We start from the raw sequence: 16,874 nt of genomic DNA, 5'->3' as shown, positions 1-16,874 counted from the left end.
CAGACGAAGCACGACTGGGTATTGTTTTAGTTTAACCAGTGATGGACCTTTGTTTTCTTGGAAATCAAAAAAACAGCCCACAGTTGCTTTGTCTACTTGTGAAGCAGAATACATGGCTCTTGCAGCCACTACTCAAGAGAGTTTGTACCTCACACAGCTACTAAAGGAAATGGATTGTAGGTATCAGACTGTACCAGTAAAGATATACGAGGACAACCAGGGAACAATTGCTCTTTCTAAGAACCCTGTGTGTCGTCAGAGATGCAAACATGTAGACATTCGATACCACTTCATTCGGTCAGCACTCAGTGAAAACAAAATAACAATTGAGTACTGTCCTACAGAGAAAATGATTGCAGATATCATGACCAAACCTGTGACGAAGTTGAAAATGGAGAAATTCAAGAGTTTTATTTTTGGTATGTGAATTTGTGAAATGAGTGAGGTACAAGTTACGTTCTGTACTACATGAGATCAAGTGGGGGTGTTAGAGTTTTGTTAATATATGCTCTCATTTGATGAGTACACTACTTGTAAGTGCTTTTATTTTGACATGCTGACAGATAAGAAAATAAAGCATAACTTCTGTTTGGACAGTTCCGGTTCAAGGAAAACTGATGGTGTACGCGTGTTTCTTTTCCTCCGTGCATATTTATATGTAAAACAACAATAATAATAATTTATACCGATTTTCTACCCTAAGATGGCTGCGCAAGCAACACTCCAATTCACCAGGCTGCATTTCTTTGGAATGTGGGAAGAAATCCACAGAGACACAAGGAGAACATGCACATTTCACACAGAAAGGACCCGGACCGCTCCATCTGGGAATCTAACCCTGGACCTTCTTGCTGTGAGGTGACAGTGCTACCCACCGAGTCACAGTGCTGCCCCAAATCTTAACTGATGTGGACACCTGACCATGAGTTTTTTTGGACATCCCATTTTAAAACTGTATGCTTGCAAAGACACTGCAATGACGCATCATGTACCGATGCAATCTAACACTTTTTAATGCCCAAACTGATCATTTTAACACCTCGATAGGATGAAGGTAAAAGCGCACTTGAAGATGGGACCCCCTGAAGTCACCAAAACTAGAACATTCTGTTCCCAAACTCACACAGCTGCCCTCATTTATTCCTCATTCATTTATTCATTTATTTAAACAAAACCAGACAGTCCAGGTTAATTACATTAGCATTTAAATTTACTTGGAGATGCTCAGAAGGATCTACTGACAGCAGGTGTAGGAAAATGTGAATATATTAAACACTGCTGAGGGTTTGGAGTGTTTAAGTTTGTGCCCCCATTACCCCAGAGTGGGAAGGAAGGAAGCTGGGTTCAAAGTTCACCTGACAGGGGCAAGAGGATTAATGGAAGGTAAAAATACAAATGCCCTTGTAAATATTGTATAAACATGTACTGTATCAGAACTTACGATTTATGCAAATTTAAAAGCATTGTATTGAAGGTAGGTACTCAGTAGCAAGTATTCCATGAAGTACCTGATTATGTTGTACTGTAAGTATAGTATTGTGTGTATTGCATTGCTAGTGTTGTATTTTAAACACTGTAGTGTAAATGTTGAATCGTACGGATTGTGTTGTAAGTCCTGTGTTGTAAACATTGTGCTGTGAGTCTCGTGTTGTACGGTAATGTGGGCAGAAACACCTTGTTAATACAAGAGGTCAGAGGAGAACAAAATCAACAAACTCATTAAAACCGGACACTTTCAGAAAAACGTCATCGTCTTTTTAATTTTTATAATTCTGATTAATTAATTAATTAATTAATGTATTTATAAATCACTTTGGGCACACAGGCTGTGCAGCGTAAAGTACGCTAGCCCACTACCACTGTGTGCAGTGCTGCTGTCAGCCGGTTGGGTGTCTGCACAGACATGATTGACTACATCTGGGCTGTGGCTGAACCAGCCAAGCCACTGCAAGGTGCACTTGTCAGTGAGCTCTCTGTGCTGGTCCCAAGCCTGAATTAAAACAGGAAAGATGCATCAGGAGGGGCATCCGGCATAAAAACTGTGATGAGTCTGGTATGTGGACCAGATCAGCTGTGGCGATTCCTAAAAAATAGGAGCTAGCTCACCACAGCAGACACCCAAGTACTAGTCTTGGTGTTACCTGGCTGGTCAGGTGCTCAATGGACACAATCAGCCGTATCTAAATAAAAGCCGGCCAGAATGGGGGTCACTTCATGGCCATTACAACAGCAGCTTCTACTGTTTAATCGAGGTGCTGACACGAGCAGCACTGAAATACAGAAAGCGTAGCGGGATCCTCCATACCTGATGAAGGAGATGTGCTAGACTACTAATGACGATTGATTCCCAGGATTACAATGACCCTGATTGGAGGGAGGGGTACTAAACGCTTTAACAAAAACAAAACGTATGTAAATCATTTGTTATGGCCTTGACAGTCACAAGATCCCAAGACAACTAAAAAATGGAAGGAAAATCCTTTGTTTTATCTCTCCAGTACAGATCCAGTGACTTGCAGGGTCTATTCTAGGTTGCACTAAAGCTGTTTTGACGATTTATGGTGGTTCAGCACCTTATTAAAACACTTTCTTCCATTCCTGTCTGTATCTAAAACTCCAATGCAGCTTATCAGTCCGTAATACATTCTAGATGTGCAAGTCTCAGCCTACTTACAGTCAACTACTCATCTTTTACTGTGACTCGGCTCCCAACGTTTATCAAAGCAAGACGACTGAAAAAGCACGTCACTAGTGGGTTGAAAGTTGGAGTTTAAGGTCAGTAGGAGGGCAGTGTGAGTGACCTATAACCTAAACACCCATTTACTGACCCTAGTCACTAATTAAATACAGGTTAGATCTGCTTTACCGTAAACAGTCGCATTTAGAGAAGGGCTGCTTTGCCATAAACACGTCACAAACTGCTTATTACCAGCCGTGCACACACAAACACACAAACAGTGGACAAAAAGCATTAAATGACGTTTGTTTCAGTATTAAATATATCTTTAGTGCACAGAAATGCACATTAGAACAAAACAATAAGGTTCTGAACAGAATAGTGACTTAAATGTGTAAATAAATGTAAAGAAAATTCAATAAAACTATTCAGGATCTTGAGTTAGGCAGATATAGATCTATGTGGATGTATGTATATACTAAATTATCTTAATTTAGAGTTTTTATCTTTGGTTTTATGCAAACCTGAGCGGGGGGAGAGCGTTTATTTATGTCTGTCATCATTGTGCATCTTGCTTTATGTTCAGTATTAAAAATAAAGAAAAACATCCATCCCCAACCATTCTGCTTTTATTACAAAAGGATGTCATGGGCCTTCTTTCAAATTAAGGCCCATGGAACTGTCCCCATCACCCCCTTATTTATGGCTCCCTGATTACAGATGTTAAGAGCCTGGTGACAGTAGGAAGGTTTTTTTAAGCACCCTTGTTTCCGTAATGCATTTTACATCAGCGTGTCTGCCTCAACACTCAGGACTTAACCTGATCTCCCCCCGTCAGCACGCTCTGTGTGTAGTCTGCAGCTATTAGTGACCGGTCTGAACCGGAACAGGGGACAACGGAATTCCTCTGAAGGTTTTTAAACCGGTAACGTGCTCCCACTGGGGTTCTTCTGCTCTCTGATTGGTTGTTGGGAGGGATTAACCCTTAAAGCATTCACATAACCCCTAAAATTAGCCTCAAAACGTTTTCTGGAAAGACACGTAAATAACACACAAACACAAAAACCAGGACTGAGCGTCTAATTATAGCGCAGTCGAGGTTCCATGTGATGCGTGGCTTAAGTTACATGTGTGTTTTGGTTACAAACACTCTTTTGAAGGGGGGAAAGGGTGTTCCCTGGGTTTCACCAATACAGATGAGCAACTTCAGGCCACACAACACACACACACACCCCTAACACACTCATTTGAACTGAGTCTGTATGCATTAAGTCTGACCTAAAGATCCTGCTGCTCTTAATTAAACTGAGAAATAAGGATAGTCCTGGATATTCATTTCTTCATGCATTTTAAGAAGAGATGTTGGATTTCTGCACAACCGCTTCCTGCATCTGCTTAACCCGCCCGTGGCTACTCATCAGTCCGGACCCTGACACCCTAATGTTTCTCATTTAGACAATTCAGGATCAAACTGGTTTCAGGACAGCACGCTCAGACTAATGAGCCTGCTGCATACCCAGATGAAAAGAGACCAAGGACAGTATATAACGGGGCGAAAACAAGGATGTGACAGAGAACACAGAGGTAACGATTGATCTAAGAGGGACAAAAGAACTGAAAGAAGAAGAATGGCACGACTTTACCTGCCAGGTATGTGCAAATACTTGTGTACATCTGTTTTCCTTACATCCTCTCTTCTTTTATTTGAAATGCTCTCCACCAGCTAGCTTTATTCTGTCAGTGAAGCTCTTGTTATCATTAAAACCTCCATATTTTGTTATAATTACCCCTTCATTATGGCTAACTGATCCCTCTCCTTTTTTCCCTCTCCTACAGTAACGTTGTTGATCTGTGCTCTTGTCTGTACTGATGCTGTGGGTTTGAATGACCTGCTGGACAGAGTGTCACAACTGTCGGACAAACTGCACTCGCTCAGCACCTCCCTCACCAACGATCTGGTCAGTTCATCACCCGTTCATTGTGTTTGTGAGCACCTAGTGCTCTTCTCCGAGCTTGTTTAGGTTGGACGGCTAACTTAGACTTGCTGTTGTTCAAAATTCACAGAAGGTTAAGGTTAGGGTTGGTTAGGGTTAGGGTTAGGGCAAAAGAGAAGAAAGAGACCCTCAAGTTTACACTAGGAGCAATTTTTGGTATATTCAATTAGCCTGACTGGATGCTTTTGGACTGTAAAAGGAAACCCATATGGACACAGGGAGAACAGGCAAACTCCACACAGAAAGGCCCTTGTTTTAACACTTGACGATGCTTCATCATTTAATTACAATGCCAGAGAATCGAACCCAGGCTTTTTTGGCTGCCCACTCTGCCACCCTAGAAACACATTGCAGTTAAAAGGTTAATCATTTCTAACACTGATATTATTGTGCCGTGATGCTAAGAACATTTACATTTGCGGCATTTAGCGGACGCTTTTATCCAAAGCTATTTACTAAATACAATCACTAAATACAATTTGAGCAACTGAATGTTAAGAGTGTTGCTCAGGGGCCCAACAATGACAGCAAATGGCAGTGGTGGGGCTTCAACCGGCAACCTTTTGATCACTAGTCCAGTACCTTAATCGAATCTTAAAGTTCTAGACCTTATCTTAAGTAGATCTGATATGGTAGTAACACAGATCTTGGGGACACAGATAATTACAAACCTAATATAATGTTTAAATGAAGATGAAGATGTCAAGAAGGGAAGAACCAGAATAAAATATTGTAAAACACCAGGAACATTTGCTCTTATCTGGTGGGGATGTGTGAAATGTGTGTGTGTGTGTGTGTGTGTGTGTGTGTGCTGTGATGCTGCACTGGGTATCCACTCCTTCTCTCTTCCCTTCATGTTTTATCTTTGTTGTTTCTCCTCTGCAGGACTCTCACTTTACACCAGTAGGAGGAAGGCTCATGAAGCCGTCCATGTGCCACACGTCCTCTCTCCAGATCCCCAACGATAAAGACCACGCTCTAAGAGTGCCGGTAAGAGTTCCAGCAGTAAACATGTATACATATAGTTAAAATATGAATTTTTATTGACCTGTCGGTGTTAATGCATAGTAAAGTGTAGAGTTTTATTGATTGTAGCTTGAACTGTGAGAATTCATTTCATTGTAGCCAGACCCACTGTTTCCTGAGTTTTAGTTCATTTCAGTCAACTGGGTCATTTCTATAGAGTTCAGTGAGTTCATTTCTGCTGATGCTGTATTCTAATTATATAGTATGTAGTATGTGAGTTGGGACGGGGCCTTTGGTTTGAGAAAATGCAGTGACTGGAGCGTTGAACAGAAGTAAAAATTCCCAATTGTCCTCTCAGTGTAGTCCTATCCAATTACCCGATTGCATTTCGCGCCTTCTTTGCTGATGCTGACCTCCACGCTTGACCGAAAAGAGCTGTGACTAACACACGCTCCCTCCGTCACATGTACAGTAGCTGACCGCTGGGGTCACAACCTGTTTTTTATTGCCCAAAATGCCAAACAGCTTTGAGAAACATTATCACATTTTGTTTTCTCATTTACCTCGGCACAGTGAAGCTGTTTCTTTCTACTAGACTTAGTGTTTAGTGATTTGTGTTAAACTAACGTCTCAAAGCAGCAGCCAACAACTGACAACAAATCCAGGACGTTCTATAAGACTCAAAGGGATTTAATGTATTTAAATAACGACCAACATCTTTATTTACACTTCCTTACTCCTTCCATAAAGAGAAAATAGAAACAACTGACTGTTCCTCTGTATGGTACAGGAGAACGAGTTGTTGTCTCTGGTTCGGTCGCTGCTGCAGGCCTGGTCCGACCCTCTTGCTCTTCTCTCATCCGAGGCCACCAACCTGCCTCACCCCGAACGCAACAACATCAACAGCAAGACCAGAGAGCTGCAGGACCACAGCAACAGTCTGGGCGCGGGACTTGAGCGCCTCGTCCACAAGGTAGATAAACCTTGTCCTGTTGAGTCCAATCCCAAATATTTATTATGATCTGATTAAAAACCTGCTCATGAAACTGTTTGTTCCTCTCTAGATGGGCTCATCCCCCGAATCTCTCTTCTCTCTTCCGTTCAACAACAACGACCTGGGCCAGGACAACATGTCTCGCCTGGTCAATTTCCATTTCCTCCTGTCCTGCTTCCGCAGAGACTCGCACAAGATCGACAGTTTCCTCAAAGTTCTCCGGTGCAGAGCATCCAAGATGCTGCCCGAGATGTGCTAGAGAAGACGCTGTTTCACGGTTCAGAAATGTAGATGTTTCTATTTTCTTACTCAAAAAAGTAAATCTGAATGTTTATTTTTAGAAAAGTCACACACACAGTGAAGCGCTGTCCTTTCATACTTGAATAAATCTTGGAGAAGTTTTGGGGAAAAACTATTTCTGACAGAAAGAGGCCAAATCATGGTTGGTTAATGGTTATGTTGGTATTTATTTAGCTAGTGTAGTTTGATCACTAGTTTAATGAGACGAAACCTTAGATCAAGTTTCATTTGGCTATGGGCTGTGTTTAAATCGTTTATTTACTACCTGAGGTATTTGCACTTTGGTCACCTTCAGTGTATTTGTGGAAGTATTGATGTAGGAATCTTATCTAGTTTTTCTTTTCATGAATATCTTATGAAGAAGCTGTCACACAAAAATGCAATAAATTTTCATTATGCATACAAACAAGTATACATGTCGTCCTTATTTATTGGGATTTATTTATTTGATGTAAGATTTACATATAAACATCTAATGAAAACTTGGAAGAATTCATAAAATGTTGCACAAAATCAGGTAGACTTTGTGCCACACTGCAACTTGGGGACTCCTGCATCCTTTTAAAATCATATTTAAATACAAAAAACATCTCACTTGTCTAACACACTAGCCCACTGCTGCTGAGATCTCGAACTCTCACACACACACAGACATGATTGGCTATGTGTGAGGGTGAGCAGGCTGAAGGAATTCCTCATTACTGCTGTAATTGCTCCCTCTGCTGGCTGATCGAAGGCACCTGTACTGACGTGGGGAAAGACAGAGATCAGAGCGTGACTCTTCCAACTAAGGCAGGTGTAAAGAAGCGGCGGGCAGCTACACGTGTCAGAGGGGACGTGTGTTGGGTACGGTCCTCCTAAATTTAATCTAAATCTAAATATAAAGTGAAAAAAAATTGCTGCTGCCCAGACTTTTTATTGATGGTATTTAATACCAGCAAAGCAGTTTCCCAGCCCAATAATATCTAGTCAGGGGTGGTTCTATGAGGGTACCACATCACCACACTAGCCCACCACCACAGAGACTGGGGTTCGAGTGTTGTTGGTGCCCTTTGGGTGATCACCAGACAAAACTGGCCATGTATGTTAAACAGAAGGCCAGATTGGAGGTCTGCTACTGATCATGTCATGTTTGGAAAGGTAAGGGTCTTTTCCTGTGTTGAATTTACATGTTCTCCCTGTTTCTTCATGGGTTTCCTTCGGGTGCTCCGGTTTACTCCGACAAGTCCAAAGACATGCAGTTAGGCCAAGTGAAGCTTCTTAAAAGTGTGTGCTCTGTGACGAATTGGCGACTTGTCTGGGGTGCTTTTCGCTCAGTGAATCGGAACCACCACGACCCTGAGCAGGATAAAGAGGTGGTAAAACATACAAAGAGTGAATCTTCTTCTTCCTCTGCCTTTGTCCCGTTCGGTTGCGGGGTCGGCTCTCGGCGGATCATTGATTTGACACGACCCTACTTATTTTATCCGGGCTTGGGACCGGCACTACAATGCACTGGTTTGTGCATCTAGCGGCCGGGTACCTATAGGACAATTCAGTATTTCCAAATAGCCTGGTGACATGTTTTTGGACTGTGGGAGGAAACCGGAGAACCCGGAGGAAACCCACGTGGAGAACATGCAAACTCCACACTGAAAGGACCCGGACCGCCCCACCTGGGGATCAAACCCAGGACCTTCTTGTTGTGAGGCGACAGTGCTACCCACCGAGCCACCGAGCCGCCCAGACAAAGAGTGAATGAATGAATAGAAAACAGCCAAATCTGACTGTTCTCTTCAAGACATGTGGGTAGGGCAGCTGTAGCCTAGCAGTTAAGGTCTTGGACCAGTAATCGAAAGGTTGCTGGTTCAAGCCCCACCACTGCCAGGTTGCCACTGTTGGGCCCTTGAGCAAGGCCCTAACCCTCTTAGATAACATCCTCTCACAGTACTTTGGATAAAAGTGCTTTGCTAAATGCTTTAGATGTAATGTTAGACATGCAGGACACCTCAATGAATGAATGAATGGCTTCTTGTGTACAGTATAGTGCTTTTACCGCGGTGTGATTTTGACTGAACGTTAGTTCGTCCAATCATCGCCCTGCATCGAGCAAGCCGGCTAACATTTACGCTCAGACTGAGCCAATGAGAACTGGAGTTACCATCAAGAGGCGGGATTTAAAGGAAGGACTGTACCTGAATAGACCAATCAGAGAGCAGCATTGTGTGGGCGGGATAAAAGAGCAGGTTTAATGTTCTGTGCGCGCTCCCGCGGATTCAGACGCTTCACATGAACGGTGAAATGGCGGAGACCACAGACAGAATGGAGGTAAGAGAAACAGCACACAAAGAACAAACCAGCATGTCGTTACGCTAGTTTAGAGTCGAGTCGACGTGTTTTATAAATATCAGCTCATAATTGTAACTAACTAGCACGTTTTTTGCTGAATGAGAAAATTGCGTAGCTGCTAGTTGTATCCATGTTAGAGCATCATCCATTTTAACCACATTAGCTCCACTCCTCCTCCTCTTAGAGCATCAGTTTAATGAAGTGTAACCTGTTGTGTTTAATACACATCCTTTTACAATAATAGTAGCGTTTTTAATCGAGAGTTTGTACATTGTTTCATTCAGTCGTTTTGTTTCTCGCTGAATCACACTTGCCAGCTTGGACCGCATGGGCTTCGTTTCTAATCGCACCCGTTTTCCGGACAAATCCCGCCTTCCTTTTCATCTGATTGGCTCTTTGGATTCCCTTTTCTGCCCTTTCATTGGTTGCCGCCTTGTCTGAGCGCCGTTCGTTGCACAGTGGGCGGGGTTTTTTGCGAATGCGGGTGGTGAAAAATACAACGCGTGGTATTAATCGGATTAGCAATTCATTAATAAAACAAGTCCTGGTGGTTTTATTTACTTAAATGTGTGGTGTTTGTATTCTGCCTGATTAAAAGATGAGTATCTGTTGAACTAGTTGTTAAGTATCTACACGTGTTAGTTAGGATGCTGAGGTCGCACACATGGCTTTGACCATGAATGAATGAGATGGTAGTTTCTGTTATCCAAAAGTACCATTTACAGTCTCTGAAACCTCATCATTCTAATCTGTTTTTAATCAGTGTTCAAATCCATCAATGCACAGGCAGTCTTGAGTGGTGTCTGTAAATTGTAGTGATTCAGAAGCAAAGACTGAGTAAAAAACTAAAGTTAAAACCAGAAGTTCTTCCTTACATTTAAATACATAAGACTGTACTATATAAGGTGAAAAGTTAAAGGAAAGCAGTCAAATTAACCAACAGTAAAATAGAGGATGGAATTAACGGACGTAATGTAACAAAGGAACACTTATTTTTGTCTTGTGATGACCGCATTGTTTTATAAATTGTAAAGTTGGACATTTACTTTAAAAATTATCTGTAAATCATTTTAATGTGCTCCAGGAACAAAGATGTATCTCATATGTTCCCTTAATCTCTAATCCACAGCGTGTAAAAATCCAGGTTCTTTGTAATGAAACCATTGTGGTAAGTGTATGAATGGATGTTTGGTGAAAATGACCACAAGGGCTGCATGCAGTGGAAATCTGATGATTTCTATGTTGTGTTAATGATTCCATGCTTTGTTCTTTTCTCTTTAGGTCACCCAGGGAGAGAGCTCGGAGAAGCCTGCTGCTGAAGACATGACATCCAAGGACTATTACTTCGATTCTTATGCTCACTTCGGGATCCATGAGGTTAGCCTCCTGTTTGTTACCCACAGCCCCAGTCTTGACACGTGAAATTTCAAATTTTGTTAAATCGGTTATGAGTTACTCTGGTAAACGATGGAGAAGTAAAATTTAAAAACAAATTAATGGAGGTTCTAAGTTTGTTTGATTTCTTGGGGTGAGCCATAAGTCTGTGGCTGCTCAGTGCGGTTCATGAGGCGCGATTAACTAATGAAATAAAACGAGTTTTTCTTCAATGGGAAAACTGATCTCCATTTGATTACAGCTATTCTTCATGTTGCTTTTAAAACACCATTGAGACTCAAACCCTGCATTAGACAACTTTTTATTTATTTATTAATTCCAATTTAGTCCAGTTTCAATGTAAACCGCTCTATAAAACCTTTGACCTCAATTCCCAAATGCTCTTTCTGTTTGCAGGAGATGCTTAAGGATGAAGTACGTACCCTCACATACAGAAACTCCATGTTCCACAACAAGCATCTGTTCAAGGATAAGATAGTGCTGGATGTGGGAAGCGGGACGGGGATCCTGTGCATGTTTGCTGCCAAGGCCGGTGCCAAGAAAGTCATCGGAGTGAGTATTAAAAAATGCGGCTGTGATTTGTCTATTCTTACACCATTTTACAACATTTTTATTATTTAAAACCTAGCTCTTGTTTTTCGTTATCTGTCAAGGTTTACCTTAACTGACCAATCCTGTGTTTTTCTAGATTGAGTGCAGCAGCATATCAGACTACGCTGTTAAGATCGTCAAGGCCAACAAGCTTGATCACAGTAAGTGTACTTCACTTATAATGCCATGTCTAGGTTAAATTGTTTGGTCAGTGTAAGACTTAACACTTATGTTTCCTCCACAGTTGTGACCATTATTAAAGGAAAGGTGGAGGAGGTGGATCTTCCAGTGGATCATGTCGACATCATTATCTCTGAGTGGATGGGCTACTGTCTCTTCTACGAATCTATGCTCAATACGGTCATTTATGCCAGGGACAAGTGGCTGGTAAGGGTGCACTACATTTAAATCTCTCACACTTGTCAGAATGAAGCGGTTGCTTTATTAGTTAATAACTCGATTGTTTTCTTGGTTCAGAAACCTGACGGGCTCATCTTCCCTGACCGAGCGACTCTGTACGTTACAGCTATCGAGGATCGTCAGTACAAGGATTACAAAATCCACTGTGAGTTTACTAATGCTGCTCATCATTAAAAGCCTTTGATTGCCTCATATTTAATCCCTTGTATTTAAAACCTTGCTTAAGAGATTGTTTGGTATCTGTAGGGTGGGAGAACGTGTACGGCTTTGACATGTCCTGCATTAAGGAGGTGGCTATTAAGGAACCACTGGTGGATGTTGTAGACCCTAAGCAGCTTGTCTCCAGTTCCTGCCTCATTAAGGTGATTCATAGTTATCATACCATAATCTCAAACCATAAACATGTACATTATGTGACTGAGCATTAATGTTTGTGTGCGTTTGTTAGGAGGTGGACATTTACACGGTGAAGATCGAGGACCTGTCCTTCACCTCGCCCTTCTGCCTGCAGGTGAAGAGGAACGATTACATTCATGCTCTGGTGACCTATTTTAACATCGAGTTTACACGCTGCCACAAGCGGACCGGCTTCTCTACCAGTGAGTTACTACAATGCACATGGTTCATGGGCTGATTGTGAACGTAGGTTAATGCCATTGAATGTCCTGTTTACTTTTGGTTTAACTATGTACACTAGGTTTGTTACTCCTGAGCTTTATTCACTTACATTTGGCAGTGGGTATGACTGGAATTTATGCACTGTTTGCAGGTATTGCAATGAAGCAACCTGAACATCAGTGCTGCTTATGTTTAAATAAGTTATTGAGGGTGTTTAGGGTAGAATATTGGCCATCATGATTACAGTGTCCTTCCCTCCTACAACTGTTTCTATATGATGCATTAAATTAAGTGAACTTTGCTTCTTCTCATCAGGCCCAGAGTCTCCGTACACCCACTGGAAGCAGACCGTGTTTTATCTCGACGACTACCTGACCGTAAAGACGGGAGAGGAGATCTTTGGCACCATCAGCATGAAACCCAACGTCAAGAACAATGTGAGCAGCTGCCTTGAACAGCCTCATAATAAATTACATTAAAAAATACCATGCATATTTTCTGTATCCATCTATGATCAGTGAAACGACCAGCTAGCCCCTTAGTGTAAGATTAGTCCCCCTCGTGAACTCAAGAAACGGGCTAAGACTCTTTTGTGTCCCCTCCTACATGCATGTAATTGTAGGCCACATCTTTTCACCTACTTACAATGGAGTCTCAGAGGGCTGCATGTCATTTTGAGACACACTGAGCTTTTCAGATCAGCTATTACTATGCAGGTGCCTTGATTAGACAGCAGAGGCCTTCCATACAGGCACAGCCAGTCGTTCCTGTGTGTGTGGCCGGCAGGTTGATGGAACAGCTGTGATTTGGACACTGAACCCAGTGGTGGGCCACCTGAGCGCCCCACTATTACTATATGTATAAATGACCTACAGTGGGAAATAAAGTGTCTGCTATGTATCTCTAGCACATTATAAAATCTTACTATGATACCAGTTGTCGTAGCATCTGACTGACGCTTTGTTTCTTTTGCAGAGAGACCTGGACTTCATCGTAGACATCGACTTCAAGGGTCAACTGTGTGAGATGTCCAAGACGTCGGAGTACAGGATGCGCTAGATCTCAACCATTAGTGTGTGTGTGTGTGTCTGGGGCGACTTCTGAGAGAGATCAGTGCATGTTTAGTGTGTGACCATCAATTTTAGAACTCCTGGGTTAACGGAGTTGACATTTCGGCTTTTATACGGACACAAGTTTGTATACAATGATACGCCAGAGCTTGGAGACCGGGTGTGGCATTTTATTGTGCACTCATCTAACGTTTATCTTGTTTTTGTTTTTTTAAGCTGTATTGGAATTAGTTGTTTAGTTTTTGCCTAACAGGAAACACCTGCTGATCTGCACTGGTTCTCTCTCGCCTGTACATAGTGTTCGTGTTCAGCCACATTCACCTGTTGTGCAGTCATGAATCCTGTCGAGGCCACACGTCTGTCCCGTTTTAATAACCTTTAGTTTCGAGAAAGTAAGAAGAGCCTCCTGTGACTGCTTTGTTGCCCCCATTTATCAGCACGTGTCTGTTTATGGGCGAACACAAGTCTGTCATTGGTGTATTATTGAGATTCCATTTAATAGTCCGTCATCATGTGTGTCCAGTCTTGTAATGATTTCAGACTGCAGTCCGAGTCTGGCCGGGTGATTGGCAGAATAGACCCGCTTTACCGTTCATGTTGTGTAATGTACTGGAGTGGTTTGATTGGTTTTGGCAGAAGACTGAGCTGTTAACAGTTCTGATCTGTTGTCTGACGCTCCAGTCAGAACGTTGATCAGAACCTTTGAATTGTGGGATGACCTGCAGTCATTTCATTGAATTTGGCTCCTTTTGCAAAATCAGAATCAGCTGTTTGTGCCGTCAGCACTTAAGCTTTGTCAGTAGTTTGTGCAGAGTCCTCAGAGTTCGACACTGACCCGTCATGTGAAGTTGCTCATTTTTTCCATCTTAAGTTTAATGCACAAAACTCAGTGTTAAATGTTTGCTAAGTTTATCTCTGTCCAGGATTGAGCTTAGCATCTGTAACACCTGTCTTTTGTTACGATCTGTAGAATAACGGGAATTCCTGATGTCTTGAGGTTAACGGTTTGTGTTCATCACTGGTCTGGGCTACAACTGACTAGAATTGTCCATTAGTATGTGTTCAAGTTTTCTGCTTTTTATAATAAAACAATAAAATTTGGAGAACTATCGCCTGATTGATTCATGTTTGCAGGATTATGCACATTTAGGACCTGATTTTAGGATACTGGTAAGGTTCTGGTTGTATAAGTATCACTGGGAATTTAAAGGTTTTAAATCTAATAATGACTTAATGGGTTGTGAGTATATCCAGCACAGAGTATTTAACCACTTAATTATTTTCAGTGCAAATATTTATACACAGCTTTTAATGGGAGGGAAGGGGATTTACACCACAAAATATTAATACTTTAATGGCATATAAAGCTCTGAGAAATTTGCCACATTTTACTTGGTCTGCTGGATCTGCAATGTAGAAACAATTAACTTTAATTTATCTAGAGCAGTGGTTCTCAAACTTTTTAGACCAAGTACCATCCATTATCAAACCAAAAGTTCCAAGTACCACCTATGTTTCTCATCACAGAACCACATATGGCACACATTAATTAGGGGTGTGTGTATATACAGTATATTAGTGATGGGAATTATGGCTCTTTGAAGGGAGTCGGATCTTTTGGCTCGGTTCCTTTTAAAGAGCCGTTCAAAAAATGGCTCTTCGTTCTTCTATAAGACACCCCCGATATTAATATAAAATGTTGCTACCTTGCCTTAAATGTATTCCTAATTCAACAATACTTAAATGAGAAAAAAATATTTATTTCAAAAGGAAAAAAAAACCACAGGTAAGAGATAATGTGGTTGCATTTCATTAAGTTTCAGAAAAATCCTCTTTTGTGCAGAGATGCGACTGTTTGTTTCTGCTTTAAAACATAAGCACAATGAAATAACCAGATTTAACACAATTAAACAAGTTTATAGTTAATTTCTCAATTATTTGTCATTACACTACTAGCTCTAGCTCTGTGTGCATGCGTGCGAGTGTGTGTTTATGTGTGGTGTTAGTGAGTGTGTGTGTGTCTCGCTCGCTCTCGGTGAAACTGAAAGTGCAGAAAGTGAAAGTTGTTTCATATTTTTTATTTGTAATTATTAAATTATTTATTTTTTCGGTGCATGTAATTACTTTTCCGAGATTATCTGGCGTACCACCTCGTGCTGCTTCACGTACCACAGTTTGAGAACCACTGATTGCATTTACAGATGGGCAGAGTGGGAATAAAATACATAACATAAGATAAACGAAGCTAAACTGAGCTAAATGCTCATATTAAACATAATGTAGTTTCTGCTTTATTATTATTCACTAATTTTAATCACGAACAATGTTTCTTTTCATAATAATTAATGTATTTCACAATGACGACATTAACACGTTCGGCCAATCAGGATCATGGGAGGGGCTAAAAAAGAGGAAGCGATTGGAATCCTTTTCTCAAGTTAATCGATTCTGCAAACTTAGGAGTCGATTCCGATTCCAAGTGTTAAAAATTCAGAGAGCCGATTCAAAGAGTCGATTCCACAAGTCGATTGCAAAACCTAAAACCCAGAGAAATCCTGTGCAGCATTAATGCACGTAATACAGTATTATTACAGGTGTAGTTCAGTCTAAGCTTATGAGAACAGTTTTAATTCATTAGAAGACTTCTAAATTAAATGAGCAAACAGATCTGTTTAGTTTTGACTGTTGGACTACAGTAACAACAAATTATGACACGTTCTACTTTTCAGAATTAATATGACATGCCTGGTTTGCAGTGGTAGCTCAGCAGTTAATTACTAGACTAGTAATCAGAAGGTCACTGGTTCAAGTCCCACCAATGTCAAGTTTCTCATTTGGGCCCTTAACCCTTTAATCGCCTATATGGTATTTGATCACAGTTATACATTGTTTTGGATAAAAGTGTAGGTAAATATCTAGACCTGTTAACATCTGGATGCACCATATATTTGTACTTACTTAACATCTGTGGCTTGGCAGACTGAAAATGCTGAAAATGTAAATTACTTTTAACCACCATCTACCACTAGTTATACAGGTACTCAACAAAGCCTAATTTTCATTCTTCATCCTATCTCACATCGATTTGATTTGTTTATTATTATTTTTACATGCTCTTCATCTGCCATTCATTTGATCAACAGTACTGTATCCCTTCACCTTCTAGCGGGTGGCTCGGTGGGTAGCACTGTCACCTCAAAGCAGGAAGGTCCTGGCTTCGATCCCCAGGTGACGCGGTCTGGGTCCTTTCTGTTCTCCCCGTGTCTGCGTGGCTTACCTCCGGGAGCTCCGGTTTCCTCCCACAGTCCAAAGACGTGCAAGTGAGGTGAACTGGAGATACAAAATTGTCCATGACTGTGTTTGTCATTAAAAACTCGTAAACTAATGAATCTTGTGTAACGAGTAGCTATCAGTCCTGACATGAATGTAACCAAAGTGTAAAACATGACGTTAAAATCTTCATAAATAAATAAATCCACCCTCTAGCGAGAGTCGACTCACTAGGTTTGGAATCAACTCTA

General features: G+C 41.3%; 2 protein-coding genes across 2 annotated transcripts; both read left to right on the top strand.

Moving 5' to 3' along the window:
• The first annotated feature begins 4,262 nt into the window (after positions 1-4,262).
• prl (prolactin) lies at positions 4,263-7,334 on the top strand. The gene is made up of 5 exons (XM_063018463.1): positions 4,263-4,327; positions 4,514-4,635; positions 5,557-5,661; positions 6,428-6,610; positions 6,702-7,334. The coding sequence occupies exons 1-5, from the start codon at positions 4,306-4,308 to the stop codon at positions 6,888-6,890; spliced, it is 621 nt and encodes a 206-aa protein (XP_062874533.1). The 5' UTR covers positions 4,263-4,305; the 3' UTR covers positions 6,891-7,334.
• A 1,869-nt stretch (positions 7,335-9,203) lies between these two features.
• On the top strand, positions 9,204-14,464 carry prmt1 (protein arginine methyltransferase 1). The gene is made up of 10 exons (XM_063018504.1): positions 9,204-9,238; positions 10,541-10,636; positions 11,051-11,206; positions 11,343-11,406; positions 11,490-11,632; positions 11,723-11,810; positions 11,912-12,027; positions 12,114-12,264; positions 12,599-12,720; positions 13,259-14,464. Exons 1-10 carry the CDS (start codon positions 9,212-9,214, stop codon positions 13,340-13,342), a joined length of 1,047 nt encoding a protein of 348 aa, XP_062874574.1. The 5' UTR covers positions 9,204-9,211; the 3' UTR covers positions 13,343-14,464.
• Positions 14,465-16,874: the final 2,410 nt, after the last annotated feature.

The sequence above is a fragment of the Trichomycterus rosablanca genome, chromosome 22 (assembly GCF_030014385.1).
Source record: "Trichomycterus rosablanca isolate fTriRos1 chromosome 22, fTriRos1.hap1, whole genome shotgun sequence".
Lineage (NCBI taxonomy): Eukaryota > Metazoa > Chordata > Actinopteri > Siluriformes > Trichomycteridae > Trichomycterus > Trichomycterus rosablanca.
This window is presented reverse-complemented; position numbering and strand designations above follow the sequence as displayed.

Coding starts and splice junctions, on each gene's coding strand:
- prmt1 (XM_063018504.1), top strand. CDS start 9,212: ATGGCGGAGACCACAGACAGAATGGAG. Junction 11,407..11,489: donor GGCCAACAAGCTTGATCACA/GTAAGTGTACTT, acceptor TTTCCTCCACAG/TTGTGACCATTATTAAAGGA. Junction 11,811..11,911: donor CAAGGATTACAAAATCCACT/GTGAGTTTACTA, acceptor TGGTATCTGTAG/GGTGGGAGAACGTGTACGGC.
- prl (XM_063018463.1), top strand. CDS start 4,306: ATGGCACGACTTTACCTGCCAG. Junction 4,328..4,513: donor GGCACGACTTTACCTGCCAG/GTATGTGCAAAT, acceptor CCTCTCCTACAG/TAACGTTGTTGATCTGTGCT. Junction 5,662..6,427: donor ACCACGCTCTAAGAGTGCCG/GTAAGAGTTCCA, acceptor TGTATGGTACAG/GAGAACGAGTTGTTGTCTCT.